The following is a 17,213-nucleotide window of genomic DNA, read 5'->3' as shown; positions in this document are numbered from 1 at the left end:
GGGACATCAATCAATGCAGTGAGCACCGGGTGTTGAAAGAAAATAAGACACACTGACACTCGCAGTACTACACAAGCAGCATGGCTCTGGAAAGGTTTAGATCCACCACTGACACCTCTTCAATAACTTGTAATTTTTTGAGATTTGTTTTGTTTTAAGTGATGTGACTGACAAGACGTTTTTAAATTAAAATAGGCAAAACATGACCGCAGTTAAAACGCTCAGAAAAAAGACATCTTTTTCTTTTGAGTGTTTTAACAAAGATCAATTTTGCGGATTTTATTTTAAGTTCATTCGGAGGCTTTTACGCTTTCGATGGGACATGGCCAAGCGGGTGTTTGATAAAACTTAATCTTCTGCAAACCTTTATAAAAATCGTTAAGAAAAATATTTTGCCTCTGATGATGATAATAATGATGCCTAAGAACTACTAGAAGTTGATGTTTGTCTCTATGGCTTGGAATGAAGTGATATTCTACAGCGATAAAAACCGCTTCCATGGCCGTTGGGCAAATAAATTTTCGAATAAATGATGTTGAGGTCGAGTTATCTGAAGGAATTTATCATTGCGTTGGAACTGACCAAACAAATCCGTTTGAGTTGACCTTGTGTTTGAGGTTTGAGATGAAATGTTACATTTTATCTGAGGGCGAGTTATCCGAGTTGGACTGTACTTACCGTAAAAAATTCCCAAAATGGTGGGGCGGCTCAGCCGGCCAGCTGCCCCAGTGAAAACGGGCCTGTTGATAGTCCAAGAAACCAATGGCAGCAAGCGATCAAATTGCATTATCGACCTTGCCCACACCATTCTACCTGCGGTTCACAATTACAAACTAGTCGCAAATTGAAAATTTTTGTATCGGTTAACTGAACCTGAGGAATCTAATTATGTTTGTTCCACTGCATTTATTTTCACATCACTATATTTTCGCACTCATCAGAGCTGCGAAATTAGGTTCCTTCGAAATTTTACTCTGTGAGCTACTCACAAAACTAAATACTAGCGAAATATAAGTGTCTTAGGGTAGTCTAGGTTTTTGTAGCCGTGTAAATTAGATTGAAGACTTTTTACAGCAGTTTCATTGAAATATATTTGGATGGGCGTTATGCATGGATCCTCAAAAAAGCAAATAATATCATTGATAGAAAATATTTGTCAAACTTGGAATTCAATCGATGTAAAAGAAATGTGAGTATGTTTCTTAAAATATGTTAATGTGTATAATAGTACCAAAATATCACTCATTGCATAGAATTTATTTGAACTAGCAATATGTACGAGTATTAACAAAAAATTACAAATGATAGTTGTCATCATGTCGCCTGTAGCCTTCTTTTTACATTTTGTACAAGACCGGTGTCGATCACTAGTGTATCAGTTGACTTTTGATGGCTCAACTGTCGACAGTTCTCGCTCAGTTGATGTTGACGTTCGGCAACCAAATCGGTTTCATTGCCAACTATGGATGCAGAACAGCGCCGGATAAATGTTCTTGCAGTCTGCTCTCGAAGGCTCTCTGTGATTTGCTGCACGGAGGAATCGTGTCGGATCGTATCCGTTGAGCTCCCTCTTTCAAAGGAGCAACTGCTTTTCAATGCTTCCAGTCTGCAAACGCAAAGTATATTTAATTAATTAACCCTACTGTACCCCATGTGACATATATGTAACAACAGTTTGTAAAGTTGCTCGGCCATAAGTGTGCATCCGAGTGAAAAAAATCCATTCAAGCCAAATGTATTGACATTTTAGTTTTACAATGGTACCAAATTTTATTGGGTTACAGTAAGTCGTGTCACCTGGTTATTTTAGTACCCTCCAAATTTGAGGTAACTTGTTATACACATCAAAACAACCAAGCTGGAAACATCATAATAGGTAGTGTAATATTGTAATAGTATAAACTAGTGTAACAGTATATAAATGCAATTTTTATATTATAAATTAAAATTGATGTAAGTTAAAGTGAAACAGCATATCCTGCTTCATTTTCAGTTTGGGTACTGTTGAAAGAAGTAAAAAAATAGTACAAAAATTAAAAGAAGCAACTGATGAGTAAACTATAATATAATATTTGATATTTCGCAAAGCCTCTAATTGCATGTCACCTTTATTCGAATGTCACCTTTATTTGACCGTCACTATAGGAGAAGGGTTCAAAAATAGAGCGCCACCCTTTAATTGAGCGCCACTTCCATTTGACCACCACTTTGACACTCTTTGATCTTTACAAACCCATAATAGAAAGTGATCAGTAGAAGTGTCAACGGAACCGTACAATTCTTTTTTGTTTCTGTCCGTATCAAAGTCCATTTTTCAACTCCAAAGATTTTCGGTTTTTTCGTTTAAACTTGAAAGCAACGCCATAGATATTATTAATAACTATATCAGACTAATAGTAGTTCCTTGTCTAAAGTGGTGTTAATTTTTCGATGTATGTGAAAAATTATTTACATTTATGCTGGTATATGAATGACTAGTTTTCGGTTATTTGACCTCTATGAATGCCACCTTTATTTGACCGCCACCATAAAGAGAGGGTTGAAGCATAAAGCGCCTTGGAGTTAAAATAGAGGTTTTGCGGTAAATAATTTATATAATATGTAACGAAGTGATATCTCTACTAGCTGGCTACACAGAAAAGTAGCCATGAGCCACTCAACCTTACTAATTAATTGTTAGCTATAAGAGCATGCTGCTGCATATAACATGTTAGGACATGTTGTGTGGTGTAGTACATGTTTATCGTGGCATCATGTTCAGATATTGAATTCGTGAGTTTCAATTCGCTAACTGCTTCAGCCGCCTTCCATTGATGCTGTTGCTTTTCAGCATTATTATTGCTCTTTGCACAAATCTATTAAAATTAAGAAAACAATTTATTTCTTTTTTTAAATTTTTAAGTTATTTGTTTGTCGTATACACCCGTAGAAATACTCCTTGCCCATGTTTCTAAGCTTAGTACTTGATTGAAACATGTGCGTTGACTATACAACTGTAATTAAACATTCCGCAATAATCCTTTGGTAAGTTCGAAGTTATAAAAGCTCATCACTTCACTCTTGTCGACCAACTCAACTATATTATATATATATACTATATACTCAACTATATATTACAATGTTTTAATCAAATAGCTCATGTTTTTTATGTACGTTTTTTAATTTAGTGTATGAATCGTATGCTAGAAATCTACAGCATTGCTTTGAAGATGTTCACCGCAAAAACGTACTATTTACCGGATGCACATTTTTATCAAGGTGCTATTAAAATAATTATGTTAGGTTCAGTCAACTGCCCAATACTACAACTAGTTTGAAAATAAATGTCTATTAGTTTAGTTTTTGGAGATGCCGTTGTTATGGTACTACTACTGTGTATTTATAACGAATATACTAGAATTCAGACTTGTTGTCAAACATTAAAAAAGGTATGCTATCCCTGAGCATTTGCTGAGCTCATGATTATGACAAAGTCAAGAAGTTATCCCTCTAAAAGTTATCCCTCTAAAGTTATCCCTCTAATTGTATAATTTATAATGTAATTAATAATATATAATTAATAATTGTATTATGTAATTTATAGTTATTTTTTCACAAATAACAATTTCATTTACAAACCTCACAAGTAGCTTGTTAGAGACGGGTCTGCTCACTAGATCATCCACTGATCTAGCTGACAGCTCACTCAGCCCATTATTAGGTAATGAGTTGCTTCGGGAAAATCTTTTCCGTCGCTTTTTACGTTCCAACAAACCTGTAAGCACACAAATAAACCCTGAAAATTTGTTAGTCATGAAGGTGATTTTCAAAAATAATTCTAAAACCATTGTTCCACTGTTTGTGTGTAATAATGAAGTATTTAAAGTAATTTGTTTTATTTTGCTGAGTGGGTCTAATGCTAACAATACCTCGAATCATTGATGACAGATATTAAAGCTTTGGAAAATATAAAATTAAATGTTCCATTTTGCGGTCATTTTAATGTGTTACCATTGACATAGCACTGTACAAACAAGAATTACTGCTTCTGCCTCTAGCCACTCAAAATGGCTGCCTCACTATCTGTTTGCATGAAATAAGGTCCAAATTGGCAAGTCACGATGGCATTTAAACGTGTTCTATGCTTAGATTGCGATAAACAAACACATTGCTCTTGCTGTCTATGGTGTTTCCAAAGCTAAAAACATCAACGACTGTCGCATCTTTAAAATATGAACACAACCAACATTATAGCTTGTATAGAGAGCACAAACCTTGTCCAAAAGAAACAGCTCTGCTGACAGTAGCTTTCAGTGGTCGGCACTCACTGATCTCTTCACCATCACTATAAATAGCGCTGTCTCTCATGTTCTCATTTGATGCAAACGACTCCAATGCATCCATGGTTTCTTTCTCATAGATGTCATTGCAGTCAGAGCCTGAGTCTATATCTGTCTGCTGTATCCCTGAGTCAACTTTGCTTTCTGCCATATAGAAGAATAGAAATATATCATTGTGGTGTATTAATAGCCTGTTACACATTTACAAAAAGTCCAATGAGACACTCGGATGAGGAAGTGTAATGACCAAATATATTATCGATTTTCTCTCGACTTCTCCAATGAGATGATTAAAATGAGAAGCTTTTTTATTGGCTGACTTCTCAACCTGATGATGCTGCTGTTACAAAAAAGTGTCATTCACTGTTTCCATGCTTTGAATGGGTTCAAAGTTGTGCACTGCCGATGAGTTCGCATACTACCGCTTCAACGATTTTCAGTTGTACGGAGTATGTAGATCCAGGATTCGCGCTGTGTTCCTCGAAACAAAACTTGTTAAAGTAGACTCACCTTCTCACGGCGAATGCGTTCACACAAACTTAGCGAACTGAAATGGCTTCCAATGTGTTTGGTTTTCACCATTTCAATTATTCAGAACGGAAGCAACTCCAAACCCATTCAAAGCATGGAAACTGATCGTAATCTTTTCTGGGTATTTTTTCAAACTACTAAGAATTTATGAATACGAATGAACTGCAAACTTTTTATGTATTCAATGAAAATAATAATTATCCTCATAAAATAACATGAGTGCAGATTTTGGTTCATTCTATTGTTAGCGATTGGCTGATGGACAAAATACTCATTTCAAAGTAGTGGTTGGGGGACCACTTATTCATGCCTCATGTATTGAGCGTTACCATCCCTTTACAACAACCAGTATTATGATGCAAAAATGTACATAAGATGACATCAAAATGCTAATCTTGCACTAGCTCAGCACATATACCTGTTCAGTCATATTAGCTACCAGGCATTTCTGTAAAAGGTGATTTATTAAAATTGGTGATGCCAAAATCTGACTAACTAGGTTACTAACTACCTAAATTTAGATCATGTACGGTATAACGATTTGGTACTGTCAAAGCAATGCAGGAGTTAGCGACTGGTTGTTCAAAGCATTTGATGTAGTGTCAACATGAGATGAGCTGCGCAGTTAAAAAGGTTAATTACTTTGGACTAGACAAGGAACTGCTGCTAAGGCACTTGTAAGATACCACCACACACATTCACCAAATCGCTGTGAACATAACTGTAAAGCAAACAACTGCTTGATAAACGACATCGTTTTTCTTATTAATGTACCATATTCATCATCACTGTCCAGCATGACTTGGAACTTTTTGATTCGTTGGCTGTTGGTACGCCTCAGTCTGATGCTGCTCACTCGACGAGCGGTGCTCTTCTCACGTGTTTCAGCAAATGCACTACTCATGGATTTATCTCCTCGTGAATCTTGCTGCAATAATAAGTAGGAACCGCTGGATAAATGTATTACCTTTGGTTCGCAAATGTCCGAAATTTTCATGTAAGAAATAATAACCTTGTATTTAGTATAACTTGCTGACATTGGCTATGTAGAATAAAATTACCTATTTTGCTGCCGGGGTGAGCATATTCTTATGAGTGTTAAAGTGTCACACCTAGTGCAGCAGCAGTTCGCTATCTGATTGCAATTAATATTATATTTCCTCTGACTATTTGATGGATGTATGATGAAACCGCTTCCTCTCACTTAGTCTGATATCTAATCGTTAGCATTAATCACTGACCTCGCAAAGACCTACCTTCTAATTAATGCTTAATAGTCATAAACCAATCGACCATACGAGTTATGATTGCATGTAGTAACAGTAATTGCTGCTTACCCTGCCTAACAGCTTTTGCTGTCGCTCTCCCTTTTTGATACGAGTACTGTATTGTCTCGCCAGCCTCTGAACATGGTTGGTTGGAACATAAAGTGTGGGAGATAAAGTTTGACCCTTGGATTCTGTGTCAGCACTGTTGGATACAATAGCAAAGCTAATTATAGTTACATCGAAACTGGTTCTCAATCAACCTTTCTATTGGTTTGGGATCAACTTCAGTATGAAGGAACAACTTTTCAGCCTGATTTTTCTATGAGACATAATTTAAAGCATTCTAGGATTGTTATTGGTCACACACAAGATTTACCAGTCTCTAAAACGTCGTTCGCCCTCGCTTTATGTTTGTGTTAATCACACAATATCTCAATGATTGCTATTAATAACATTGTTTACACTACCAAAAACCTATTTGCCTGTACATCGGTGTGTAGCCCATAACATAGTGTTAACATAACATGCTGTCACTGAAATGATGCGATACTAGTCCTGCAGTAACTATCACATAGGAAAATATAAATTAAGCAACCCACTACAGCCAATCATCACCCAAGTGGTGCACATGGCATAGATGCTCGTGGGTGCTCTACGAAATATCGAAAAAGTATAATGGCTACAATGTTTCCCGACATATTTGCATCACCTCTGTGGTGTCATCAATTTACGGCACACATAGTCGACAAATAATGGCTGAGAGGACAACTCCGACTTGTGATGATTCAATGTGAACCAGTCTTAAGTTTGTTTGCACAGATTTATTTGTTAGCCAGCTGAGTTTTAAGGAAAGAAACTAAAAAAGCCATGGTTCTATTAAATGCACACTTATTCACGGGTAGCGCACTAGGTCAACCCGAACTAGCAATACGTAGGCCTATGAGTATTAACAAAAAAGTACAAATTATAGTTGTCATGTCGCCTGTAGCCTTCTTTTTACATTTTGTACAAGACCGGTGTCGATCACTAGTGTATTAGTTGACTTTTGATGGCTCAAATGTCGACAGTTCTCGGCTTTCTTCCCTCATTAGGTTTACAACAGTCAAGCACTGATCAACTATAACATAAACTTTGGGCTAGGGTTAAAGTGACAATACATTTTGGTTTTGATTGTTTAGGTGCTTTGATAATTGCAGTTCCTGATATATATCAATGCTTTTCTTCCATAATTTTCCTTTTAACTGAAATATTTCTAATTTGGAAAAATTAATTCCACACCATTTATTGCGAATTGAATAAGTTCAAACTTACTTTTGGTCCATTCCACTACCTCTCCACTTTGGGCCCGTCTCGTATTGTGCTATTGGATGGTGCTTTTTCTCAGCTACAGAAGTCTCTACTTCTCCTGTTTCAATATACTTCCTCAACAGAATTAGGAAATTTGATGTCCTTGCATTGGGTTCAATTTTGTTTGGTACACTCATTCTATGCAATGTTGTTGCTGGACTCGCAGGATTAATGGGAGGTGGCGTGTCGCTACACGATCTAGTCTTCATCAGTCTACGTTTCATTGAAAACTCTGGTAATGGAGGTAAGGCCGGATGTGTTTCAGATTGATCAATTTCATTCACTGCCTCCTCTTGGCTGTTATCTGTATTTGCTTTCTGAACAGCTACGCTTTGCTCATTTTCGACGTGGAGTGTGTTTCTATATTCAACAATTTCATAGTCACCATCTGTAAGGTTATCTGATGAGTAGCCAGTTGTTTTACTACCTTTTTCCGATGCTTCATCTTTAGCATCTACAGAGCTAATTGTGGAGTCACGATCTTTTTGCATTTCATCAATGTTAAAGGGTGAATGGGCCCTTACTCTGTCTAAATCAATTGCTTCCTCGCTGTCACTGAATGGCGGTTGGACATCAACTCGTTCCAGCCCTTCGGCTTTTAGTGTCACTTCAGATTCGCATGATGTTAGTCCCATAGAGTTTTGCACATCTGGTTCTATTGCATTATCTTTTGGTGCCTCAGTACTTTTTGATACAGTTTCCATGGGTTTTGCTTCATTGGAGAGGATTTGATCTGTTGAGAGAGGTCTGTGAATAGACAGTCCATCAAAGCTCCCTGCATCTGAGTTTGATAGTCGCCGACCTACTATGCTCAGTGTTGAATGGGGTTCATGGTGGTCTATGTAGTTGGAATTTATTTCACCATCTTTGAATAGCTTTGCATTGGTCTTCTTTAACAGATCTGATATCCGACTGCTAGCTGTTTCTTTCAACTGTGATAGCTTGCTGCGAATTAATGATGTTTCACTTCTGCCTCGTTTAGGAGTTTGGTTATCTAAAAGGGTTTGAAGTCAATAGTAACAATACCAATATCATTAATTATTTGTGCCTATGCTTAATGCTAAAATAATTCATGAACTTATCTAGTGATGAGCTCATTGACTCCTAGCACACCTGTAATACTCGTATTTTCCTACCTGTATGCAATGTGGTTTGTCCCTTTTCATCTGGACATTCATGACATGATGCATCGCTGAAGTCAGATTCATTTCTAGAGGAGACATCATGATGATCTATGCTGTCACACGACAAGGACATTTCAGATCCTGCTCGGGGTACTAATGTTGTTCGTTGCATCACAGCCTCAGAATAGCTGTCTGTCCTTTTTACCAGGACTGTTCTGTATCGTCTCGTCTATACAAACATTTTACAGTTCAAGAGCCCATTTGCTAAAGCCTCAAATGTCATCAAATTGGTAAAAATGGAGCAAATATGTCATAGCTTTCTACATTGTGGGATTTAGCACCATAATACATTGTTGTTGCTATTTCACTCATACTTGAAACCATAGGAAACACTTGTCCAGGTCTTAATAGTTCAAGTGGAGTCATATAGCATGCCTAGTAACAAAAATAACATCCGCAGCTTTCTAACTCAACCTCTGAGTAATATTTCCCCTATAACAGCGATACGATGAGATGTTATAACTTTAGTTTCTATAGAAATAGTAAAGAATACTGTAAAAAGTTTAGTAAAATCTAGTTCCATATTTATGGTTAAACTTGAAAACAGTACAAAAAGAAAGATATTCACAAATATTAACATTATTGTTATGTTTAAAGCACTCTACCCTGTATAACTGAGATTTACTTAATAGTAAAACTAAACTGTTGTTTGCACAAATTGAAAGTTTAGCTCATTTTATTATTAAGACTATGTTTACGCAGTATTAGAATAGTATCTGACGGCAAAGCCAGTTTTAGATGTTATTACTTGATACTTTACCATGCAAACAACTTCCGGGCTCCATGTTGGATTATCAAATCCATCGGTTTCACAAATAAGCCTTTGCAGTAGATGGGCCCTGTCCGATAGCTCGTCATATGATTTCGGCTTCTCTGTCCCGGAATGTTCATAAACTTGAAGACTCGTGCCTTCAGCTGGGCTTTTTAGGTCTGATAGGCTGTGTCTCCTTACTAAGCATGGGGTACTAACAGCTGATGTTAAAAAAAGAGGAGAGATGGATGTCCCTTCTATAGATTTGGCCTAAAAAAATGATTGTGCTAATTGTTGATTTCCTATAATATATCATTACATGTATATAAGACTGACTACACAGTCGAGCCTATTGAAAACAACTGATACCAAATAAACCCTGTCGAGTAGCGACAACATCGTTGCTTGGCAAATCTAATTTAGTATAATAACTGACAACCTTACTTGTGGGTTTGTAAACACGCACATTATCATCTTTAAAACATTCATTCATTACAATAACACAATGTTTGTATTTCCAATGTAATCCCAGAGTTAATTGTTCAGCAGAGAAGCAGATTTATGTAATTAATGATTAGAAATCGTGAATCATTACCAGATTATTATACTGCAGACGCTCCTGTAATGTAAAGAATTTAAGGTTTTCGCTTCGTATTATGTAAAAAATTTCAAATAACAAAAAGCGTCAAGTTGGTGAAGTTTTCAAATTTGATTTGAATAGCACGAATCCCACAGTTACTTTTGAAAATATTGTTGTTCTCTTATTAGGAGAAAAGAAAAAAAACTTTTGCTGCAAACCAATGAAACTGCAGTATTTTTATAGCCATTAAATTAAAAAGTTATGTTTAGCTTTTTTTTACATAAGTGGCCAAAGGAGTAATTTTGGGACGATCTTGAAGTGGATTGGGCTATTTACATATACTTTACTGTTCGTATGACAAATCCCTTCAACGTAAACGTTTTCAGAACTGATTATGTACGTTGTAGGAGCATCTGTTGTATTCATGGCCAGCATAATTCAACATACATATCAAGGTGTTGCTGCGGTGCAAAAAAACATGCAATGTAAATTCACAACACTCACATTTATCCAGTCAGTTCTCAATACAATGCCAAGAACATATACCCACACACATGCACATTTTGTTGTTAGCGCACAAAGGTAAATAAGCACCGCAAAGCTTGTGCAAGCATTTCATATTACCCACCACACTGCAGTCAGCTGAGCTAAGGACATTCATGTTAGCTACATTCTCCACCTCTATGAGCGACTCCTTCAGATCTGAAGCGTTTGGAGAATCTAAACCAGGATTCATTTCATGGATGCAATCTGTGATTTCCTCTTTTACGTTATTAAAATTTTCATCACTGCGCTTCTGGCTAGTCAGGTTTTCTTCCGTTATACTTCCAAATCTGCTACCTAGCATTTCTGGTGTAGCGTTAGTAACATGATTAGCTATTGCATGCAAAGATTTGTTGGATGTACTAGGTAGGCAAAGGTCTGGAGTTTGAACAGATAGTTTGAACATGCCAGGATCAACTGGCGCACTCATGGAGCGAGACATGCGGGTTGTGGGTAGAGAAGAGAGCAAGGGTGAGCTTGCATAGTCAGTTGTTAGCTTACGTACTCTTTTCTTGGTTCGTGGGAGGGTTCCTGCAAGTGGACATTATACTCTATTATATTAGTAATTCACACTATGGGAGCGCCTTCAAAGATCTAGAATTTAAGGTCTTTGTACTATTTCCTAACTGGTTAATTACAACTAAACTGTGAACATATTTTACCCTAGCGAGCAAAGATAGCTTCATCAGGCTAATCAATGTGTCTACACCACTTTGTGGCCAATAATTGAACTCACTAGTCAATAAACAACAGCTTTCTCTTAAACACATCAAAGTTGCCTTCTCCTAATTGAAGCAGATAACTCCAAAGTCTATGTATAACAATTTCATGTAGATGATGTAATATAGGTTAGTTTTGCGAACTTATCATAATGCACACTAGAATCTTACCTCCAGCTGAGAGTGAGACAAAAGGCTGGGACTTCCTCCTTCTTTCTATGTAGTCTGGGGTCTGATGAGGTTTGAGGGTGAAAGCTTTGAAATGCTTGCTAACTTTTTCATCATTCTCACTTTTGCCTAAATGATATTTGTCATACATCTGTATATATATTGAATATATATTCAGCTTAAGAAGTGATTGAATATCAACACCTAAGCACCAACAATGGATATGCTTGATTCTGAACAAAAACTTATTACTAAGGTGAAGACAACTCTTAGTATCTCTGGAGCAAATTGCAATATTATCATAGTTTTAATGTATGTACACATAAACAACCTACAAGTTTGCTACTAAAATATCGTCAGACTTCTTGTACATCTCTTGTTAAAGATTATTCGGAACAGAAAAGGTAATTTTTAGTCACTGCTCAACACTTTTAAATTTATAAATCCAAGATTCTGGTTTGCAATACATTCTTGAAGTCTGCCATAGAACCTTGCAGTGAATTTAGTAAAAAAATTTACAATGCATGATAGCTGTTCTATTTTGCTCATGAGAAAGCACCTCTTATTATTATGTGTAGAAATTCACAAGAAACCCTATTGATTAGACGCTAGTGGAGTTGGCTGAATAGTGAAATCTTATAAGGTAGTTTTGCTACAAATTAGATGAGTGCATATATGTACATGTATCAATAAAAAGTTGAAAGATTTAAAACTGATTGCAATCAACTGTTCTATCATATCATTGCTCTAATACTGTGTACATAGCGCTTTAAAATCACCTGTGAGGGCAAGGAGAAGTTCTTTGGCCTTCTCTGGTATCTTCATATCATAGCTCTCTAGTATATACTTTTTCACCATTGAACACCTGTAATTTTTATTTGGCATTATTTTAGATTGATGCACAGGCAACCTTTTACACAAACCTTTACCATCTATATAATTATACAAATCTCCGTGTTTGTCTGTCCAGTTATAGCTATAAGGTTGTAGGAAGTTTTAGGATTTGAACTAGGAACCTCCAGGTCTGCAGGCTAATAATGGTCTGCAGCGAAATAGTCAACTACGCTGCGTTGTCCTTGCCATACTATGACACAATAAGGCGCATGCTTATGCATCGCTTGCGAAAATACTAGCACACTAAGTTCTTGATTATGTTATCAATCATTAATCATAACGTCACAAGCTAGCTTCAGATGTAGGACACTGCTTTTATTATAGTAAGTTACTAGCTAAGTTACTCAAACTTATTGGGTAATTATTTTATTACCCTTGCAATGCCAGTCACTCAGCTAGTCGTGCTATAAATGAACAAACCATCTTGAAACAGCTGTCGGTAGTAGCTACAGTATACTGTGTCTGTGCCTACTTGGAGAACATTGGCGTAAAAGGGGAATTCAACGTGTAAGTTGTTGGATTTGTATGGAATTACACAGCTCACTTACCATTCTCGTTTCTGCTCGAGAGTTTTAGCTTGAAATGTGTTTTGCTGCCTGGGATTATCGTATGGCACTAAATGGAAACTGAGGGGTTCTCGCGGTACACTCTCTATTAGCATCAGATTGTGGCACTGCAATAGAATAACTATAATTTTACACAGATTTTAAAACTGCTATAAGAGCAAGCCTGTATTCCCTAGTTGCAAATTGCGGCAGCAAATGTTAGACAACTAATTATGAACACCTAGGGGTTTGGAGGCAGTGTAAGCCACCCAACCGGGTTCGTGGCAGCGCCCCGAAGCTCTGGACCTTTTAAGCATCAACAACCCTCAAAGTATGTATAAATGCAATCAATTGTAAGCATCAAAATCTACATAAATGTATTGTTTATGATTCATGGTAGGCAAAACTTTTTCATTCAACGAACGATATAAAACACATGACACTACAGATTTCTGTGAAAGAAATTGACAGAACAAGAGCTATTACTTCTTTATTGCAGCAATAGCTCTTGTTCTGTCAATCTGTCCATGGCACAAATCCTTCACAACTGATTTTGTATCTATTTCTTTATATATGTGTAATATTAGAAGATTATTTAGACGAGCCTGCGCCATAGTGCTTCTCATCGATGTTTTGATTCTACATTGATTAAGTTTTATATGATAAGGAAAGAGCAAGTTTTGGGGGTCTTCTTCACACCCCCACTATAAGCAATAAAGTTCAGTTTCCAAGTCTTAACAAAGTCTCACAAGATCATTCATTTGGCGAGACCAGCCCGGAGACAATATAGAAAGCTAGTTGCTAGTAAATTAGTTGTTGGAAATTCCAAGTGAATGAGCTTAGACTGCAATTCTTAGTACTTAGCCGTCGAAAATCACTAAAAGTTGGGACGACTCAGCCACCCAGGGAATACGGGCTTGTATAAGAAATGTTTAAAAAGCTAGCATCTAAGTTTTTTAAATATAATTTGATACATCCATGCTCCAACTATATTCCATGATACAAAAAATAGTTTGATTGCAAATGTTAGAAGGCTTCTTGGTCAACAAGTTACTGGATGGTCTGTTTTTGTAAATAATAATAATTTAGTATTATTTAATTTTCTGTAAATAGTAATTTAGTATTATTTAATTTTGTTCATAGAGGTAGTCAATACTTGGAAAGGTAAAGTTCATCATCCACATTGACAAGTTTTTAGAAAGGGCTGCTCAGACTCAAATACGTACAAGGTTTGTCTTATGTACAATTTCCAAATGTTGTAATTTCAATCCTAATGTAACATTTAATTTAAAAGGTCTGACCTTTAAAAGTGCCGGAGATTAAAAGATACAACGACGCGCACCATGGTTGCTTGCAAAACCTTTAATTTGTTTGAAAAATTGCAAAGCATCTATCAGTATCCTATAAAATATATGATACAAAACTCATAAGATGAAAAGTTATGATCTGCATCTGTATTGTTTGAATGTAGCTTTCACATTCGTTCCAAGGTTACTAAACACACACCAGATTGTTGGTGAATTGTAACCAACCTCAATTAATAAAAATACCTCACTTCTAGTTGCTGTATGAGTACTTTGCATTATTGACTCGGGACAATAACATAAACCAAATTTATCCTTATTAACCATGTTATACTGGCATAAATAATATCTGAAACAAACCATTATTGTGGTTTTGCATGACATGGCACCATCCTCTCTCTTTTTACAAATGATGACTCCTTTAGCGAATAGATAGACGTGCCTAAAGCTTTTAGCCCCGTGCATTCTCAAATCTCCCTGTAAAACATAAACGCAAGATAATCAAAAATCAAGTCTAGTGATTTCATGTTTTGTCCCATAATGAAATCTGTTAACAAACCGTAAATTGATTCTAAGTAACTTTAAACATGAGAAATGCTGAAAAATAAAAAGTTGTAGTTTTTTTCAGTAGCTTTAATTTTGTAGCAAAAGTTAAACTTCTGGCACCTGGCTTATTTTCAATGATAATATTCATCGCCAAAACACAATGCCATCACAATAGGTTTTTGGCTGATTGCAAAAATTCTGGCTGAATTTTTGCAATCAGTCAGAAAACATGACTGTAAAAATTAGAAGCTCAAACTATAAAGAAACATTAAGATCTGAACCACTCTACACAATGAAAAATAGCTCAAATATAGTTTGTTTTACACCTGGAAAAAAATGTGTAACATATACTGTAAAACCTCTAGCTGAATGCCATCGCGATCTATTTTTCAACCCTTCCTTCAGAGGGGCGGTCAACTAGAGGTAGCATTCAAATAGAGGTTCAATTAGAGGTTTTATTGCATATAACCTTTTGCAAAATTGAAATAGTTGCTTTATGATTTTTCAATCCTCTCATTTGTCACGAGACAGCTCATTTGTTTATTGTTTAATTGGTAATACCGGAATAATTGAACCATCAACTATTATAATTGTAACCCAAATTATAATAGACAAAAAGGCATGTTATAACTAGCAGTTATTGTGAAGATGGAAAGTGACAGGATTTCATAAGGCTGCCGGTGATGGTCAATAGTGAGTCCAGTTAATCAGTTTACAATTTCAGAACTTGTTCAAGAGCCATTTCTTCATCAAATAATTTCTTTAATTTTTTAATTGCATCATCACATCAACTATTTTTCCAATTGAAAGAAATATTTTTATTCCTTTTTTCAATTTTAATCAATAGCTTTAGTGAAACTTACTTCATAAACAAGTTTACCAAAGTCCATGAGATGATAACCCTCAAAATTATAGAGCATGCTTTGTATTTCCTGTATCTTCATGGCATGTTCATGGCTTCTTTTCAGCTCATTGATGTTGTGTGCGCAGTCAGTCATACATTGGAGAGACATGCTGATAGCTTCCCTTCCGAGGGTGTCCTCACCGAAGTGCTTCAACATGTTCTATGACATCAAAGATAAAGAGTCAACTAAATGACAAGTATTAGCAGATGAGTGTTTTTATGGAACCTCTCGTGTAATGATAAATAAAAGGCAGTATTTTATGACAATCTGTAACAGGTGTTACTATTATGATTGAAAATGAGACAAGTGTGTTGCGAAATAATAGCAGGGAATCTGGTAGATGAGGAAGTTAAAATAAAGCTTCATGATTTAATATAAAAAGTTGTGCGATGCGTAGAATAGACATACCTGTAAGAGCAAGTGATACTTAAGGATCCGTTGTACTGGTTTATGGAGATAGGATCCGAGTGGAAGGCCATGTCCAAGATGTAGCTGCTGTTTCCTGTACGCATCATTTATGTCTGTTTCTCTTAGCAACTGTGTCAAGCATGCTATGGATCTGAAGTCATACAAAAGAGATTGTAGAACATTTGTAATTTTCATTCTTTCAAATGAAATAAATAAAAATTTAGATAAAAATATGTCTAACATTCTCAGCATGAATATATTTAGAATACTATTTTTATAATTGTTTACCGTTTTACTTGTTATAAAAATTACATTTTCAAGGTATTCTACATGTAAATGTATAGCCTGAGCCTCAACAGAACATTTGGTTAATGAAGCAATTTAAAACTACCACTAAAACATGAGAGAACAACTCCAAGCATGGTTACAACTTTCCTTCTTGAGAGAGCTAAGGATTTAGCTGCCATAGTTTAACATCTATTAATGTAAAAGTGTGTGACACGAACCAAAATTGACCTCTTCACCTGTTGATTTAATATAATATCATGTTTTGTTTTTCAAAATTCCATTCGGTCATTTATGGAAATCATTGACAATGGAATGCATAAACTAATTAATGGCCTCCCAATTGTTTATATCCCTAATCTGTTTTGGTCGAGTTTAGGGTCCAAAGTATTCTACAAACACACTTAAAGGTTCAAATAAACTTTCAGAATCTTGGTCAGCTGCAATACGCAGTCGTATCAAATTATGTTTTTAGATCAAATGGAATTTATGGCTTCCCTCATTTCCAGGGCATGCGCAGCCTGTGAGCGATTTATGAAACACGAGAAAAGGATTGGAGTGTACGCTTTCATGCTGAATATTTTCAACAAGTTGGGAGTATGAGGCTAAGTGGCCTATAGAGATTTTAAATAGTATTTTATTTTTGTAATTAACACGAGCTACTGACACCTGTCGGTTCTAAATGGCATTTTTAAAACATTTGCTAGTATTGTATTGTACGTGATGGGTGATATTTACCGAATCATTGTGCCTTTTAACAAAGAATTTATCAGTACACTTTTGAGAACTTTGGTTTAATAAAGTTTTTTCTATATTTAAATGCTTCCAGCATTCCATATTAAGACCCAAACACGTGCAACTATACTGATCGATGTTTCCTTCTCTTAATATGTATGAAATTAGAAAGCTTCACTAA

General features: G+C 35.9%; 1 protein-coding gene across 3 annotated transcripts in view; it reads right to left on the bottom strand.

Moving 5' to 3' along the window:
• Positions 1 to 1,071: 1,071 nt before the first annotated feature.
• LOC137396208 (uncharacterized) overlaps positions 1,072 to 17,213 on the bottom strand; it is a 66,606-nt gene continuing 50,464 nt past the window's right edge. For 2 of the 3 annotated variants that reach the window (XM_068082379.1, XM_068082380.1), the window contains 15 exons: positions 16,013 to 16,163; positions 15,563 to 15,763; positions 14,514 to 14,630; positions 12,853 to 12,977; positions 12,190 to 12,275; positions 11,414 to 11,539; positions 10,609 to 11,054; positions 9,410 to 9,670; positions 8,602 to 8,818; positions 7,430 to 8,459; positions 6,188 to 6,320; positions 5,625 to 5,778; positions 4,254 to 4,463; positions 3,619 to 3,754; positions 1,072 to 1,606 (listed from right to left, as the gene is read on the bottom strand). In XM_068082379.1, coding sequence (XP_067938480.1) covers positions 1,315 to 1,606; positions 3,619 to 3,754; positions 4,254 to 4,463; positions 5,625 to 5,778; positions 6,188 to 6,320; positions 7,430 to 8,459; positions 8,602 to 8,818; positions 9,410 to 9,670; positions 10,609 to 11,054; positions 11,414 to 11,539; positions 12,190 to 12,275; positions 12,853 to 12,977; positions 14,514 to 14,630; positions 15,563 to 15,763; positions 16,013 to 16,163 — 3,685 coding nt within the window. In that variant the 3' untranslated portion in view covers positions 1,072 to 1,314. The remainder of the gene's footprint in view (positions 1,607 to 3,618; positions 3,755 to 4,253; positions 4,464 to 5,624; positions 5,779 to 6,187; positions 6,321 to 7,429; positions 8,460 to 8,601; positions 8,819 to 9,409; positions 9,671 to 10,608; positions 11,055 to 11,413; positions 11,540 to 12,189; positions 12,276 to 12,852; positions 12,978 to 14,513; positions 14,631 to 15,562; positions 15,764 to 16,012; positions 16,164 to 17,213) is intronic. The other variant, XM_068082381.1, reaches the window with a different exon arrangement.

The sequence above is a fragment of the Watersipora subatra genome, chromosome 5 (assembly GCF_963576615.1).
Source record: "Watersipora subatra chromosome 5, tzWatSuba1.1, whole genome shotgun sequence".
NCBI lineage: Eukaryota > Metazoa > Bryozoa > Gymnolaemata > Cheilostomatida > Watersiporidae > Watersipora > Watersipora subatra.
This window is presented reverse-complemented; position numbering and strand designations above follow the sequence as displayed.